The sequence below is a fragment of the Camellia sinensis genome, chromosome 2, assembly GCF_055761805.1.
Source record: "Camellia sinensis isolate YWXY chromosome 2, ASM5576180v1, whole genome shotgun sequence".
Lineage (NCBI taxonomy): Eukaryota > Viridiplantae > Streptophyta > Magnoliopsida > Ericales > Theaceae > Camellia > Camellia sinensis.
This window is the reverse complement of record NC_138962.1, coordinates 65632700-65650468: the sequence shown is the minus strand read 5'-3', so window position 1 is coordinate 65650468 and position 17769 is coordinate 65632700. Positions and strand designations below refer to the sequence as shown.

At 37.6% G+C, this 17769-nt stretch overlaps 1 protein-coding gene, 1 long non-coding RNA gene and 1 pseudogene across 5 annotated transcripts; 2 read left to right on the top strand and 1 right to left on the bottom strand.

Moving 5' to 3' along the window:
- The first annotated feature begins 654 nt into the window (after positions 1–654).
- On the top strand, positions 655–2841 carry LOC145820088 (mediator of RNA polymerase II transcription subunit 21 pseudogene; annotated as a pseudogene). Its single transcript, XR_014361037.1, has one exon. The product of XR_014361037.1 is annotated as a mediator of RNA polymerase II transcription subunit 21 pseudogene (transcript).
- Positions 2842–3601: 760 nt separating this feature from the next.
- LOC145820089 (uncharacterized) lies at positions 3602–4003 on the bottom strand. The gene is made up of 2 exons (XR_014361039.1): positions 3774–4003; positions 3602–3734 (listed from the first exon to the last, which is right to left on the bottom strand). It is a non-coding gene; the product is annotated as an uncharacterized LOC145820089 (long non-coding RNA).
- Positions 4004–6740: 2737 nt separating this feature from the next.
- Positions 6741–14394, top strand: LOC145820086 (disease resistance protein RPV1-like). Of its 3 annotated transcripts, XM_082914670.1 has the most exons (6): positions 6741–8632; positions 9825–10926; positions 11041–11436; positions 11532–12440; positions 12508–13212; positions 13552–14394. In XM_082914670.1, exons 1-5 carry the CDS (start codon positions 8103–8105, stop codon positions 13204–13206), a joined length of 3636 nt encoding a protein of 1211 aa, XP_082770796.1. In that variant the 5' UTR covers positions 6741–8102; the 3' UTR covers positions 13207–13212; positions 13552–14394. The 3 variants fall into 3 exon arrangements, with proteins under 3 accessions (XP_082770796.1, XP_082770797.1, XP_082770795.1); XM_082914671.1 differs by lacking the exon at positions 13552–14394 and having other exon boundaries at positions 12534–13408; XM_082914669.1 differs by lacking the exon at positions 13552–14394 and having other exon boundaries at positions 12508–13408.
- The last annotated feature ends 3375 nt before the right edge of the window (positions 14395–17769 follow it).

The following is a 17769-nucleotide window of genomic DNA, read 5'->3' as shown; positions in this document are numbered from 1 at the left end:
GTTAGGTTTAGTGGAGTAGGTGAGGTGGTAGTGGTGGTAGGTTTATTGATAAATTTTAACAGCCCCCCGCAAACTCAAGGAGGATAGAAACTAACCAACTTGAGTTTGGAGAGAGGAACAAAACAAGAAAATACATAAAAATAAAAGAGGATAGGAGACACTGTATGGTCGTGTCAGACCATTGGTGAAGACACTGGATGGTGATGTCATAACGTTATAGAAGACACTGTATGGGGGTGTCATAACGGTGTAGAGGATGGTGGTGTCAGACCGATGTAGAAGACAGTTTATGGGGTCATGTCGGACCGTTGTAGCAGACAATGTTGTGACAGTTGTGGTGATAGTTTACGGAGTCTTGCTGGACCCTTGTAGAAATTAACCGGAATCAATGTCGGGACAGTTTACAGAGTCTTGTCGGACCCATAAAAGAGCTAACCGGAATCAATGTCGGGACAGTTTACAGAGTCTTGTCGGACCCATAAAGGAGCTAACCGGAATCAATGTCGGGACAGTTTACAGAGTCTTGTCGGACCCTTAAAAAGTCGCATCCTCAAAAGGTGTGCCCAATCTTTCAAAAAGGCGTGCCATCAAAAGGCGTGCCAAGTTGTCGGCGAGCGCCGAGCGGCTCATGATGCGCGTGTCTGCCTCTTCGTCAAGGTCTTTATAAATCAAAGCGGAGGCTGAGGCTGAGGCAGAAAACCCGCTAAAAAACTCTGAAAAAAACTCTTCGTGTTGCTGAGAGAGATAGTTCCTTTTGCTGAGAGAGTGTCTCTAAGAGCTGCAAATCTTGAAACACTCTGTAATACTCGGTTGCCCAGAAAATGGCCTCTTCGTCCCGTAGTCTGCTCACTCTCTTTCCAGACCTCAATGAGTCAACAAGAGAGAGAACTGGTGCGGTGGCCAGTGAACCTCAACCAAACACCTCTGTGTTTGCTCCGTTGAACTTTCCGATGCGGTCGGTGGAGCAAAAAATGGCGGTGCAAACTGATATTGAGGCCAATCAGTATACTCTGAAGTCATGTGTGGAGACCATGACGGCGGTCACAAACTTGTCGCACCGGCTGCAAAGTAGAACAAATGAGGTGCAGCAGCTAAACGCCCAACTGGCTCTGCTCCAACGCATGTATAAGGATGCGCGAGCAGAGATAAGTGTGCTAAAGGCGGAAAACAAGGAGCTGAAACGGAAGGCCACCGTGATGTTCCGATTTGGAGGGCCGCCATATGCTGCAGTGGAGGAGCAGGGAGTAGTGATCATGCCTAGTGGAGTGGGAAACACGGAGGCAACACCGGCAAGGGCCGCCCAGGACGGAGGCAAGAAGAAAAGACCGGCGGCAGAGTAGAGAAGAAAAAATCCCACCTGTGAATGTGGTTGTTTGTTTGTATTTTGTTTTGTTTTTTTTTTTTTTTTTTTTTTTTTTGTTTTTGTTTTTGTTTTTGTGTAAAATTGTGATCGGGGTTGATCCCTGAGATGAATAAAATATGGTTTGGTGTGCAAAGCTAGATGGTATGAATGGAATTGGAAAAAGATTAAAAATAAGGTGAAAGAAAAATAAAGAAAGAAATAATAAAAATATATTTGAAATCAAAAATGAAAGATGGGGGAAATAAGGAAAGTGGTTTGGAGAAAATAAATAAATAAAAATAATGGAGTTTGAAATCAAACGGAGGAGAGATGATGATGTTTTTTTTTTTTTTTTTTTTTAATATATAATAAAAAAAGATATATATATATATATAAAAAAATAATAATAATAAAAAGAATGGGTCAAATTGTGAGTGTGTGGAGAATTATTATTTTATAGGATGGTGTATGGTCAGCATGATGATTGTGCCCATCTTTTATATATGTATTATATATATATATATATATATATATATATATATATATATATATATATATATCAATAGGACCAAGTGATGTATGCTGCAAAACCGAAGAGGAGTTGTAAGTGGGTTGATTTTGCTAGCATATTGTAATATGATAATGGCCATACATGTGCTGCAAGTGGGTGGAATAAAGTAAGGCAAAAGAAGGATATGATTAAAGGGAGTATGGGGGAGAGAAAAAGGGACCAGAGAGAGAGAGGGAGTGGGTGGATTAAATGTTTTCATCATAAAGTGCATGTGTATTTGTGCTAACACCCCAAACCCGAGAGAGAGAGAGAGACAGCTAAAACTACAGTTGGTTTTCTTGGGGAGGGAATTTTGCACAATGGACATAATCTCCCAACTACAAGAACAAGCCAACACAATAGCAGCTCTTGCTTTCAATGCCTTCGGGACACTACAAAGGGATGCCCCACCTGTACGTCTCTCTCCAAATTACCCAGAACCTCCTGCTAATCCTACCGAAGATGCTGCAACTGTTGCAGAGCAACCTAAGCTCATGAGTGCTTCTCTGGTAAAGGCTGCTAAGCAGTTCGATGCATTGGTTGCAGCACTTCCTTTGTCTGAGGGAGGTGAAGAGGCTCAACTAAAAAGAATTGCAGAGCTTCAGGCTGAAAATGATGCTGTAGGCCAGGAACTTCAGAGGCAACTGGAAGCTGCAGAAAAGGAATTGAAGCAAGTCCATGACTTGTTCGGCCAAGCAGCAGATAACTGCTTGAACTTGAAGAAACCAGATTGAATAGGTGAGAGTGATGGTTCATGGCAGCAAGAAATGTGGCAGCCGAGTGAAGGTATGTGTAGGGAATTTTAGCGGACTAGGTTGAGGTCCGGCGGGCGGCCAAGGCGAGGTTGCCGCTCGCCGGTGAAGCGAAAAATACTAAATTCTTAACCTGGCTCTGATACCAAGTAAAAATAAATTGATAGAGAGAGAATAAATTGTATGTATTATTGATTGTTGTATCTTTATATATTCTGTTTATTACAAATGGTTCCTTATATAGATGTAGGTGTAGGTGTAGTGGGTTAGGTTTAGTGGAGTAGGTGAGGTGGTAGTGGTGTAGTGGGTTAGGTTTAGTGGAGTAGGTGAGGTGGTAGTGGTAGTAGGTTTATTGATAAATTTTAACAGGATCCTTGCTAGGACAGAAGAATTTTCAAGCAAGAAATATATTACTCCGTCATGACTAATTTACAGTATCTTCATCATTTTTAGAAATTTAGAAGTTTGAACATGACTCAGCTTTGAGTCTAAACCAAAATTTTGGAAGCAGAGGTTTTACACTAGTTCCAGTCAAATGACCTCATCTGGAGTCTCTCGAAACATCAATATGATATCAAAATTTTTCAACAGAAATGGATGAGTTTTTTTTTAAACAGTCATTTTAAAACAAAAAATTTCATTTCTTAATTTAAACAGCCATTGTGGAAAAATGCAAAAACACAAAAAAAATGTTTTCTATTGTTTTCGAAACAAATTTTCATTTCCTCTTCCCTGCACTGGCAAACCCCTTCTCCACTTTTTGGCAACCCTTTGTGACCACTCCCCCCTTCCCCTCTGATAACCTCTTCCAGCCTCCTTCGGCAACTCACCAAATATGTTGTTTAATTTTTATTTGTTTTGAATATATGTGTGCCATTTTTTTTTTTTTTTGGTTTTATTTTTGGTGCAGAAATAAAAGTAAACATGTTATCTATTTTGTGGAAAGAGATGTTAAAATTGATGTATAAAGAGAAATAGAGAATTGTATTATTGATTGATTTATGTTGTCTACAATGACTCTCCTATATATAGAAGAGAAAAACATATTCACCTACCACACTCAACTCTCACCTAACACACTTACATCTACCTACCATACTCAACTCTCACCTAACACACTTACATCTACCTACCACACTCAACTCTCACCTAACACACTCAACTCTACCTACCACACTTACAGCCCCCCTCAAACTCAAGGAGGATAGATACTAACCAACTTGAGTTTGGAGAGAGTAACAAAACAGGAAAGTAAACTGATAAATAAAATAAAACAGGATAGGAGACACGGTATGGTCGTGTCAGACCGTTGGAGAAGATAATGTCTGGACAGTTTACGAGGTCATGCCGGACCGATGTAGAAGTACAGTTTACGAGGTCATGCCGGACCGATGTAGCAGACACTGTGTGGTCGTGTCAGACCGATGTAGAAGACAGTTTATGGGGTCATGTCGGACCGTTGTAGCAAACAATGTTGTGACAGTTGTTGTGACAGTTTACGGAGTCTTGCTGGACCCTTGTAGAAACTAACCGGAATCAATGTCGGGACAGTTTACAGAGTCTTGTCGGACCCATGAAGGAGCTAACCGGAATCAATGTCGGGACAGTTTACAGAGTCTTGTCGGACCCATGAAGGAGCTAACCGGAATCAATGTCGGGACAATTTACAGAGTCTTGTCGGACCCCTAAAAAGTCGCACCCTCAAAAGGTGTGCCCAATCTGTCAAAAGGCGTGCCCAATCTACAAAAAGGCGTGCCATCAAAAGGCGTGCCATCAAAAGGAGCGCCCATGTTGTCGTCGAGCGCCGAGCGACGCATGATGCGCGTGTCTGCCTCTTCATCATGGTCTTTATAAACCGAAGCGGAGGCTGAGGCTTGGAAGCATAACAAACCAGTTGAAACCTCTTCTTTCTCTGAGAGCTTGTCGCTAAGAGCTGCAAATCTTTGAAACACTCTGTAAACACTCTGTAACCAACCCTTCTCTGAAACACTCAGCAACCCATAATATGGCTTCGTCTTCCCGTTCAGCTACCCAGAATATGGCCTCTTCGTCCCGTGGTCTGCTCACTCTCTTTCCCGACCTCAACGAGTCAACAAGAGAGATAACTGGTGCGGTGGCCAGTGAACCTCAACCAAGCGCCTCTGGTTTTGCTCCGTTGAACTTTCCGATGCGGTCGGTGGAGCAAAAAATGGCGGTGCAAACTAATATTGAGGCCAATCAGTATACTTTGAAGTCATGTGTGGAGACCATGACGGCGGTCACAAACCTGTCGCACCGGCTGCAGAGTAGGACAAATGAGGTGCAGCAGTTAAACGCCCAACTGGCTCTGCTCCAGCGCATGTATAAGGATGCGCGAGCAGAGATAAGTATGCTAAAGGCGGAAAATAAGGAGCTGAAGCGGAAGGCCACCGTTATGTTCCGATTTGGAGGGCCGCCATATGCTGCAGTGGAGGAGCAGGGAGTAGTGATCGTGCCCAGTGGAGTGGGAAACACGGAGGCAACACCGTCAAGGGCCGCCCAGGACGGAGGCAAAAAGAAGAGACCGGCGGCAGAGTAGAGAAGGGATAAGGAAAAAAGTCCCGCCTGTGGGTGATGTTTTTTTTTTTTTGTGTGTGTGTGTGTCTAAAATTGTGATCGGGGTTGATCCTGGAGATGAATAAAATATGGGTGTTGTGCAAATTGGTAAAATGTTTGGTTTTTTTTTTTATTTTAAATTGAGCATGGGGATGATGAAGATATAATGATGAATAAAAATAATAAAGGTGGGAATGGGGAACAGACTGTAAATGGGTTCTGGTGGGATGAAAGAGAAAAAAAAAATATAAAAAAATAATAATAATAAAAAGAATGGGTCAAATTGTGAGTGTGTGGAGAATTATTATTTTATAGGATGGTGTATGGTCAGCATGATGATTGTGGCCATCTTTTATATATGTATTATATATATATATATATATATATATATATATATATATATATATCTCAATAGGACCAAGTGATGTATGCTGCAAAACTGAAGAGGAGTTGTAAGTGGGTCATGTGGGTTGATTTTGCTAGCATATTGTAATATGATAATGGCCATACATGTGCTGCAAGTGGGTGGAATAAAGTAAGGCAAAAGAAGGATATGATTAAAGGGAGTATGGTGGAGAGAAAAAGGGACCAGAGAGAGAGGGAGTGGGTGGATTAAATGTTTTCATCATAAAGTGCATGTGTATCTGTGCTTTCTGTGTTTTTTTTTTTTGTTTTTTTTTTTTTCTTCAACACCCCAAACCCGAGAGAGAGAAAGAGCTTGGTGAGTGTATTGCAAAGAGAGAGACCCAGCATAGAGAGAGATAGAGATACCGCTAGAGGGCCAGAACATGTGGTGATTGCTCGTAATATCTCTCCGCAAACGCCTCTAGCACCCTCTGTATCTTCTGAGATTCTCCAGGCAATCGAAAATTTTCCAAGAAAACACGCAATGCGGTATCCAAATTCATGCCTTGGAAATCAAATGCCCCAGCAAATTCATGAAGCACTTGAATACAGAATTCATCATGATTTCCAAGGAAATCTCCGACAAGATTCTTATCTAACCCAGTCGTGTATCTGAAGAAGTATGCTACACTTTTGGGGTCAAGTTCATCAGGCAACAGATGCATTCCTTGGAGAAATTCTAAACCCTTCTTTGGATCCCTGTTGAAGTGATCGACTCCAATCATCAACCTTTTCTTGATGAACTTCATCTTATGGACAAATGCAACCCAATGTTTAGGGTCATCATAGTTCTCACATTTCACTGTCCAGAATGGATTGTATTCCTCAAGATCTGATGAAGCAGTTTGTTCTAGAGCTGGAGAATCATTGCCTATCCTGTCAGCCATACCTTGAATCATCGCATTCAGACCATCCAAAGCAAGAACATGCATTGCAGATAGAGGGCCAGAGGGTTTGCCGAAGAAGGAACGGCCGTTGGGAGGTGAGAGACGACCGAACACGGCTGAGACGCAGCCAGTGTCAGAATTAGAATCGCCGAAGTTGAATATTGCTGGAAATGGACAAGCATTCGATCCTTGAAGTTGAAGACTCAATTTGGTTCTGTGATTCGTGGCAGTGAAAACCTAGAAGGCGGCGAGGAGAGTAACTCCGATTGTGGCTGCTTCTAGAGTCTTTCTTCGAGTCCAAGGACCCTTCCATCTCCTGATGCTGATAGTCGTGTCCATGGAAGCGAGTTGAAGATGCAGCGGAGTGAAGGTATGTGTAGAAAATTCCAGCGGGCAGTGAAGGCAAGGTTGCCGGCCGACTGCCCGCCGGTGAGGAAGAAATATAGGCCTAAATCTTATGGCTTTGATACCATGTTAAAATTGATGTATAAAGAGAAATAGAGAATTGTATTATTGATTGATTTATGTTGTCTACAATGACTTTCCTATATATAGAAGAGAAAAACATATTCACCTACCACACTCAACTCTCACCTAACACACTTACATCTACCTACCACACTCAACTCTCACCTAACACACTCAACTCTACCTACCACACTTACAAGAGAAAACTGAAAAATGGACCAAAGCAAGTTATATAGCATAATAAACAGTCGGTCATAATCCACTAGTCTCAGTCAAATGTATCCCTGCTGTATAATTGTATGCATCCCTTGATTATGTGCTTTCTTCTTTAGTGAAAGTTCAGGGAAGTTTTGGTCACTTCCCCTGTACATGTGCTTACCATGCACTTTTCAATGAAATTGAGTGTGTAAAGGGCATATAATGGCCAACCTGTTAATCTAGATGCATGACCCAAAAGTCAAACCAAGTGAAATTGTTCAAATAATTTCTTCAAATATGAAAAGAATCCCAAGGACAGGCAAAATTGTCAACAAAAATGGTGGTGGCTTTTGCTAGCTCTAGAAGACACGTTATTCAATGGTTCTGTACATTTTTTTAATAGATAATAACTGTAACAAGTGGTCCAGCCAAAGGAACAATGGGAATACACACGAAGACTAGAGAAATGGGGAATGTTTTTTTTAAAATTTATTTATATTTTATTATTATTTTTACGTTTGATAGGAAAGGGATAGGGGAAAGGAAGTTTCACTCACAGTGATAAGATTTGAATCTAAACATCATGTTTTGTAATGGAGTGCCTCATCCACTAGGCCAACCCACCATCACATTTATGTTTGAAAATTGAAATCCAGAAGTTTTTGGAGTCATTTGGAAGCATGTTTAGCAAGTTGCGAACTTTTCTCGTTACATATGATCATTTGCTTTAAGCCTCATTTTAGAATCATGAATCAGTATGTTATGGGGAGAGTATTCTTCTTTTTATTTTAGTTTTTATTGACCTTGATTATTATAGGAATCATTTACTTCATTTACTTTTCTTGTCATCTCTTATTGTTCCTGACATTCTCTACAAGTTTATATCCATTGTGGTCTCCAAGACACATCTTTTAGAGCTTTGTTCAATGGCTTCTGAGAGGGCCCAGGAAGCATCATCTTCCCTGTTTAGGTGTACCTATCACGTGTTCTTGAGTTTTAGAGGCAAAGACACTCGCAAAACCTTCATCGACCACCTCTACACTGCTCTGGTGAATGTGGGAATTCACACTTTTAGAGATGATGATGAGATTGAGAGAGGAGAAAATATCAAGTCAGAACTGAAGAAAGCAATCGAAGAGTCGAGGATTTCAATAGTTGTTTTCTCAAAAGGCTATGCTTCTTTGCGTTGGTGCCTCGATGAACTTGTGAAGATCCTTGAACGCAAAAGTACCTCTAGACATGTTGTTCTACCTGTGTTCTATAACGTGGATCCTACCCAGGTTAGGAACCAAACTGGGAGTTTTGCAAAGGCTCTTGCTTTGCATGAAAAGCAATTCCAAGAAGAAACTGATGACAGAAAAAAGCAGCAGCACATGGAGAAGGTGGAAGGGTGGAGGGCAGCGCTTAGAGAAGTTGCAGATTTGGGGGGGATGGTCTTACAAAATCAAACCAAAGGGTAAGATTCAAACAGTCCTTTCATAAGTACCATTTGGTTATGTTTTTTTAAAGTGTTTTAGGAATTAAGAACAGTACTTTGTCTTCTGCATCACCACAACTTATTTGTTACTGTTTATGGCAAAGAAAAGATAAGAACATTATTTAATAAATTGCTAATTAAGCAAAAAAGAAAGCATGCATGTGTATGGGTTTTTTATTTTTTATTTTTTGGCCCTATGTTTGTAGGGTGCTTCTATTTACACCACAAAAACCAATTATTACACCCCTCATTCTTTATTTATTTATATTACAATTCTCTTTCTAATCTAAAATTGTAATAAAATTCAAATCCATAATATTAAAAAACCCCTATTTGTCCTTACACCTCTCTTCCCTCTTCCATGCCATCTCCACCGGACTACCACCACTGCCTCCCACAGCCACCCCTCCCCATGGCCTCCTCTCCCTTTCCACCGCAGCCCTCAAATCTCTCTATTTTTCTCTCTCGCTCACTTGCACATGCAGAGGTAACTAAAGAAAGAACTAACAAGACCAAAAAAACACACAACCAAAAACATTCACACCACCTGGTGACAGTAGAGAAAGAACCAATTTTTTTTTGGTAAATATAAAATATATTACCTTTTTGTAATCCAATGAATGCATTGCCTATAAAACCAAACAATTCAATGAGTGTATGAATTGCCAAAAAAAAAAAAAAAGGGAAACTGGAATCAAACATGGAATGCATGAGCTTAAGAATAAGCTATTCATAATTTTGAACTGCAAAAAATTTCTTATGTAAATAATATCTAACGACAAAGATGAATCAAGGGAAGACAAGTACAGAGAACTTCAGTAAGTTGCCATTCAATTCAAGGTGTTTTGTATGATATACATCACTCCTTAAAAAGAATAACCAAAAGAGAACCAGAAATGAGTTGATGAATATGCTCATTCAAATAGGTTAGGTGGTACTAGAATATTGCTTGATTTATTTATCAAAAAATATATATATATATATATTGCTCGATTCGGTTTAAGTTCTGCATATTGTTTTCATTCTTTCTTTGAGTTATTTGCAACCTAGTTCGTGATACAAATTGTTCAACTTCCATCATATCATTCCTATCATGACATTTAATCCATTGTGTTTGATGTTAAATCAATGATAATCTGTAATTAATTTTTCCTTCACTGCCAATTTGTAGGCATGAGGCAAAGTTCATCCAAGAAATTGTTAAAGCAATTGGTGATAAGCTAAATCGCACTATGTTGAATGTTTCCTCCCACCTAGTTGGAATAGAATCTCAAGTAAAAACCATTAGTATGTGGTTACAAGATGGGGCAACTGATGTTGGTGTTGCCGTGCTCTGTGGGATGGGTGGAATAGGAAAAACAACCATAGCCAAAGTTGTTTATAACCTCAACTCTGATAGATTTGAACGCAGCAGCTTTCTTCCAAATGTTAGAGAAACTTTAGAACAACCTAACGGTGTGATTCGTTTGCAAACACTACTTTTGTCCGATATTATAAATGGAAAGAAGAGAAAAATATACAAAGTCGATAAAGGAATCTGTGAGATCAGGGATGCTATATGCTGCAAAAGAGTTCTTGTTGTTCTTGATGATGTTGATCGAGTGGACCAATTATATGCAATAATTGGAAAGCGAGAATGGCTTTGTTCAGGAAGTAAGATTGTCATAACAACTAGATATAAGCCATTGCTTAAGTCGCTAGAAGGATACATGAAGTGCAAGATTAAAAAATTAAATAATGATGAATCACTTCATCTCTTCTGTTGGCATGCCTTTGGACAAGACAACCCAGCTGAAGGGTACATGGAACTGTCCAGAAGCGTTGTATATTATTGTGGAGGGCTTCCTTTAGCTCTTCAAGTTTTGGGTTCTTCTCTATGTGGCAAAAACTTACATACATGGGAAAGTGCACTACAGAAACTGAGAGCAATTCCTGCTAGTGAAATTCAAAATATTCTTAAAATAAGCTATGACTCTCTCCAAGATGATCATGACAAAAATTTATTCCTTGATATTGCTTGTTTTTTTATTGGGAAGGACAAAGACTACACCGTTGAAATACTAGACAAATGTGATTTCTACCCAATAATCGGAATCCAAAATCTCATTGATAGGAGTCTTTTAACGATTGATAAAGATAACAAGTTGATGATGCATCCATTGCTTAGAGACATGGGAAGAGAAATTGTTCGCCAAGAATCACCCAAGGAGCCAGGAAAACAAAGTAGGATCTGGCATGATAAGGTTGCATTTGATGTACTGAGAGAAGAAACTGTAAGAATCTTTCCGTTTATGTACATACTAATGTTTTATACAGCCTGTGCAGTTGTGTGTTCATTACATATCAATATTAGTATTTTTATTTATTTATTTTATTTTAATTATCAGGGTACAGAAACAGTTGAAGGCCTCACTCTGAATTTGGATATGTTAGAGAAAGATGACAGTACCAGGAAAACACAACACTACTCTGAAGACATCTTCGGAATGTCAACACTACTTTGCCATTACTTTGCTTTCAATAGATATCGTTTTGGCAGATTCTATCAACGAAAAGGAGTAAGCTTGAAGACTCATGCATTTGCAAGAATGAAAAGACTAAGACTACTACAGCTTGATTATGTAAAACTGACTGGTGATTGGAAAGAATTTCCAAAGAAGTTGAGATGGCTGAGTTGGCATGGATTCCCTTTAGAGTCTATTCCAAACTATCTCCATCTTGAGAACCTGGTTTTTCTTGATATGCGGGGCAGTAGCTTGGAACAACTTTGGAAGCGAACCAAGGTATGGTACTAATTATTTCTTCCCTCGTTTTCTGGGATGAATTTTACATTTTTACATATTAATTTCTTACCTTTTTATTTTGTTGGTTCTTGCAGTTTCTTGAATCATTGAAAATCCTAAATCTGAGTCATTCCCATTGCCTCACCACAACACCAGACTTCTCAGGATTTCCTAGTCTTCAGAGATTGATGCTTAAAGATTGTGTGAGTTTGGTAGAAGTTCATGAGTCTATCGGAGACCTAAGGGAACTTGTTTTCCTGAATCTAGGGAACTGCAAAAGTCTCAGAGAGCTTCCGAGAAAAATTGGTATGTTGAAGTCTCTCCAAGAACTTATTCTGTCTGGTTGCTCAAAACTCGACAAGCTGCCAGAGGAAGTGGGGAGATTGAAATCGTTAAAAGTGTTTCACGCCGATCAAATAGCTGTAAAAAATTTAAATGCTCCCATTCAAGAGGGTAATTCATGGCATGAACTCTTTCAATTTAGGAAATCATCGAGTCTTAAGCCCACTAGTTTTTCATTGGCATTGTTACCTCATTCTTTAGTAAGCTTAAGTCTAGTGGACTGTAATTTATCCGATGATGCTATTCCCAATGATCTTAGTTGCCTACCCTCTTTGCAGAGCTTGGATCTAAGTGAAAACCCAATTCATAGCCTACCAGAGAGCATTAAAGCACTTACTATGCTCAAGTCCCTTCAGTTAGACAATTGCAAAAAGTTACAATTTCTCCCTAAACTTCCTTCAAGTTTGATGGATTTGCTTGCAAAACACTGCACGTCGCTTGAAAGAATAAAAAATCTACCAAACCTGTTAAAATCTCTTCACTTGGAAATTTTTGGATGCGAAAAACTGGTTGAGATCCAAGGTTTGTTTACACTGAAACCAATTGGAAGCATTGACACTGAAATGACCAATGGTATGGGCTTACTCATGGAATCCACAGAAAACATTGTTGTTCAGATGGCTAACAGTATGACGCGCACAAGAAGGATGCAGACACTCCAGGTTCTCTCTCTCTCTCTCTCTCTCTCTCTCTCTCCATAGTATTTCTTTAATGATTCAAATGGTGCAGGGATTGTACGAATGTGGTGTTTTCAGCGTTTTTCTTCCAGGAAGCAAAGTTCCAGGCTGGTTTAGCCATCAAAGTACGGGTTCTTCAATTTCTTTTGAGCTGTCACCACTTCTTAATCGCAAAATCCGAGGCATAAATCTATGCATCGTCTATGCTCTACGTGAATCTAGGAGTTATGATTATGAGTCAATTAGCAACAATTTCAAGCCACTGGATGATGGAATTGATTACTTTGACAACGTGCATTATGCCATTATTACTAATAAGACGAAGGGTATAAAATGGACCTATAGTCCAACATTTTACTGCATTCCAGAAGGCAACGAAGATATGTTATGGTTAAGCCACTGGAATTTTGGGAATCAGTTGGAAGGTGGTGACGAAGTGAATGTTTCAGTTTTTATGGCTAAAAGTTTTCTGCCAAAGGAGTGTGGAATCAACCTCGTGTACGAGCAAGAAGAAGGTACTGCATCAAATACTGTAGTAGTATTCCACCAACACACCTATCTTTCTGACAAGAATGTTGAAGATGCGGACAAGTCAAAACATCAAACGGTGGAGCTGCTCTGCCATCATAGATTTATATGTCATCAAGTAAACTCGAAGCAATTCTGGGGTACACGAGACTTACACCTCTGCTTTTGTGGTGTTTCAAATGATATGTGTTACATGTGTTATTCTCGACCCCGCTTTCTGTAAGTTGAGGTGATTATTTCTATGAAAATGTGTATCCATTTTCCTTTGTTAACTGGCTAATAAAGGATCATAAAAGGGTTTTAGGGTCTGAAATGTGGTTTGCAATGATCTCTAAGATCAGGGGCTATAGATTGGCCAAATTTACTTTGTTTTTCATCAATAAAGTTGTCAGATCACTCGTAGTAGTGCCTCTATTTACACGCCACATTTTGTTTCAAGGAACACCATTAATTGGTTATTTTTTATTACAATAATGACCTTACCTAAAATGACCACAAAAGAATATCAATACACACCTTAGTTGAATACACAACATCCAAACCCTAACCCTAGCCACCATTGTTGCAGTCGCCGCCATTTCACTGCCGCTGCCTCATCGTCCCTCTTCAGCTCCGGCGAATCCCCATCACAACAAACCCTCGCCGGCGATCTCTCTCTCTCTCTTGCGATTTGTATTATCGCGATCTACAAGGTGGTGGGTTACGGGGTTGGTATTGGAAGAGAGGGGCGACTAGACTAGGAAGGGGACAGCGGCGGAGCGCAAGTGAGAAAAGGGGTTGACAGCAGTAAAGGTGATCTACGAAAGGAGGCGATGATGGGGCTAAGAAGGAGGTAACGGCAAACGCGAGGGATGAGTGAGGGGTTGAAGAAGGTGGTAGTGATCTGCGAGGTGGTGGGTCTGGGAATGAAGGCGACTTACGGGACTGGGAAGTGGGCAATGACAGTTGCGAAGACGGAAGAAAGGGTTGACAGCGGTGGCCATGGTTGGCATTGATGGTGGTTGCCGGTGATGGCTGCTGCAGGTTGTAAGTGTTTAATAGTTAGGATTTTTTTTTTTATTTTAAATTTGAGGTGTGTACTAAGTGGTGTGGGACTAAGGACAAAAATGAAATGTTGTGGTGTGTTGAGAAAACTTATGTTTTTTTTTTAATTATTAAAGGTGTGAACTTAGTAGTGATGTATCTTCAGACCAAATGTGGTGTGTAAATAGAGGCACCCCACTTATAGGTGTAATAGCTCATATGTGAAAATTTTACCAAAACTTCTTTGATTTAAGGGTTAGTTACACTGACACCCCCTAAGGTTTTTGTTTAATATAGATCTCCTCACATTTGAAAAGTTATATTCCCCTATAATCTCATTACAAATTGCCATTGGATTTTTGATGTCATTACCTATAATTTTTCTAAATGACCATTTTGCTCTTTTGCCTATCATTTCTTCTTCCTATCATCATGATTACATTCTACAATTTTCTATTATTAAATTCAACCTGAACATATTCTTATTGAGTGATGATATACAAACATAAATTTTATATAAAATTTTCAAACACAATGATATAGCTTAATGGTGACTTTTCACTTTAAAATAAAACACCCATAAATATGGTTTATATTTACAATAATATCACTATCACAACATTTTTATGATATTTTTTGTATAAATTTTTATATATAAATAGAATTTTTTATTTTTATTTCCACCATCATTTTATTTTCTCGTCTATTCACCAACATTTATTACAGTATTACCAAACGCCATCATTCACGTTTATTACAGTATTATTGAATTTATATATATATATATATATATATATATATTTTGTATTTGGTGAATTTTAATAAAAAAATTATAAAATATTATATTTCTTAAGTATATCTAGATTAGGTGTATTTAAAAAATAAAAAATTTGCTTAAAATATTTTAAAAATTCAATAAAAAAAAAACAAGGAAAATAAAAAATTTATTTTTTTGTATGAGTTAAACCGAAGAAGATAATTGTTATTTCTCTTGAAATGACATAAACAAAATATCAATATTATTTTATATGTATAAAAGTTAAGGGGCAAATATGTCATTTTAATCTGATAGGGGGTAAGCATAATTTTTCAAACGTGAAGGAGAATCTGTATTAAACAAAAATCTCAAAGAGTGTCAATGTAATTTACCCTGATTTAATATTGAGCTCCCAAATTCATTTTCACAAACAGAACAAGTTGATAATCAGAGAGTAATAATACCCATATTCAATTAATTAGTGATGACTACAGATAAATACAGGCCAACCCAAACTTGTCAGCTCAGCTCTACTAGGGCCCAACTCGAACGTGGTATCCCAAGCCCGTTGTCCTTATCAGTTAGGGCTCATAAATTGACAAAAGACGACAATGCTTGCTTAGTTGAGGCATCTTTATAGGTTTGAGCCAGAATAAAACAAACGTGAACCTGTAAGTACAGTATTATTGCGCATGTCCCAAGGGACTGTGAAGGGAGCAAGGTACGTTAGAAGCACACTCCCCCCCCCCCTAGAGGTTTTTCTATACATATAACCATAACATGCACTCTAGTATCTATCTCAAATCCATCTCTCCACATACCTCCTTAGAATTCTATCTTTCAAAGAACTAGCTTGATCATCGGAAGGCCCTTGAGAAGGACACCCACCGCTGAGTTCTCAAGATTTGTTTATGGGATAAACACATCGAGACTTGTAGGCCATTTGATTACTCTAGCTTGACCGTGGATCCAATCACTTTTGTAAACCTACCGTTTACTGATTGTCATCACATAGTATATTGCATGAAGATGCTAAAGATTCTAACTAATAGAACATGACTGCAATGTCAGAGAAGAGGATCAAGAAACTAAAAGAGTAATATCGAAGTCAGGCACTGTTAAATCTCTTTAAGCCAAACTTCATATAGAAGATATGAAACTTTTTTGGACTAATTTTGTTTAAAAAAAAAAGAGAAAAAAAATCAACAAAGCCAAGTTTATTTAATAGTAGTATTCTAAAGTTTCAAGGCATGAGCTCGAATGTTAATTAAGCGGCTTATTATTTTTTGTGCCATACATCAAAATATTTAAAATTCATAACTTATTCAATGCTTTCTATAAGTATGTCAATTAAATATCGAAATTAAATTGCTCTGCTTGTATTGGGCTGCTTCAATGCCACTTGTTGAAACTATTGTAGCGGTTTTTAAGCTGTTACCTTTTAACATGATCACACACCCAATAACTCATTCAATGCTTTCTATAAGTATGTCAATTAAATATCGAAATTAAATTGCTCTGCTTGTATTGGGCTGCTTCAATGCCACTTGTTGACACTATTGTAACGGTTTTTAAGCGTTACCTTTTAACATGATCACACACCCAATGGCACTTGTTGATTTTTCTCGTTGTAGAGATTTTTAAGCAATTACCTTTTAACATGTTCACAGGAGAAAAAAGAAGCTGTCATTGCATGAAAGCATTAAGTATGAAAAGTTATGGTATACATACAAGATCAGCAGAAATGGAATTCCCAATTTGACATTTATTCAATTAAATTCTTACCCATATCGCTGTCATTGAAGGTATTCACCATCTGAAATCTTTTGGAGAAATTACTTTCAGAGAAAAACAATTACAGAAACATGAAAGATACAAATGATTTTGTGCATGTTTATGTATTTTTTTTTCTTCTGTCTAATTGATAAGTAATTCTCTCAAATCCTTTTTTGCGGATTGTAAGATTTTGAAATTATGAATTGACAGGTTGTAGATTGGTCCTATTGCCCCATTTGAAGCCTACAATAAATGATTAGTGTCAATAGTCAACACATATCACAAATTCAGATAGCAAAAACATAACACGTACAGAGCTAATTCATAATATACATATACAAACAATAAAGTGATTGAAGAGGCTATTTATATTTGCGAAAACAGAGGACATATAGAGGTCCTGTTTTTCTATAAAGTCAACTTTTATAATGCTTTATAAAAGTAATGATTGAGACCTTATAAATATTTTATCGCACAATTCTCATATCATTCTATGTGAGAGAGAGGGGAAAAAAATCAAAAAAATAAAATATAAACACACATGACCAATCACACATATTTAAAAGTTATGAGATTTCCAAATTAGGGATCTTAAGCTTTTTTTCTTTATAAAATGGTGTCAGTGGGTGTAGATAGAAGTCAATCAAAAATCAAATATTTGGCTTTCAACAATCCAGATTGCAACTTATGTTTGGTTTCACTTTTCAAAAAACACTTTTTAGAAAATTATACTTTCTTATTTTTCGTGTTTTTTTTTTATTTTTATTGATTTTTTTAATATTTTAAGCAATTTTTAAAATTTTTAGACATACCTAACTTAGATGTATCTAAAAAGTAAAAAATTTGTAAAGAAAACCTTTTAAAAATTCACTAAATACCCAAAATACAAAAAAAATACGAGAATTCAGTATATTTTTTTATATTTTTATGTATTTATTAATTTTTTAAAATATTTTTTCACAATTTTTTTACTTTTTAGATATATCTAAGTAAGGTGCATCTAAAAAGTAAAAAAAAAAATGTTTAAAATTTAAAAAATATTTACTAAAAACAAAAAAACACGAAAACAAAAAAACTTAATTTTCAAAAAACTTAATTCAAAAAACTCAAACCAAACACTCTTGATTGGTTGGTAATTTTGCCCTCTTGTTTTTCTTCTTGATCATGTTTTTTTTTTTTCTTTTCTTTTTTTTAATTTAAATTATGATTACTACTATTTTTATGCTTTTG

Bases quoted from the DNA above. Each gene is read 5' to 3' on its own strand.
- LOC145820086 (XM_082914670.1), top strand. From the start codon at position 8,103: ATGGCTTCTGAGAGGGCCCAGGAAGCATCATCTTCCCTGTTTAGGTGT. The intron at 8,633-9,824 runs GTAAGATTCAAA...GCCAATTTGTAG, and splicing joins TTACAAAATCAAACCAAAGG to GCATGAGGCAAAGTTCATCC. The intron at 11,437-11,531 runs GTATGGTACTAA...TGGTTCTTGCAG, and splicing joins AACTTTGGAAGCGAACCAAG to TTTCTTGAATCATTGAAAAT.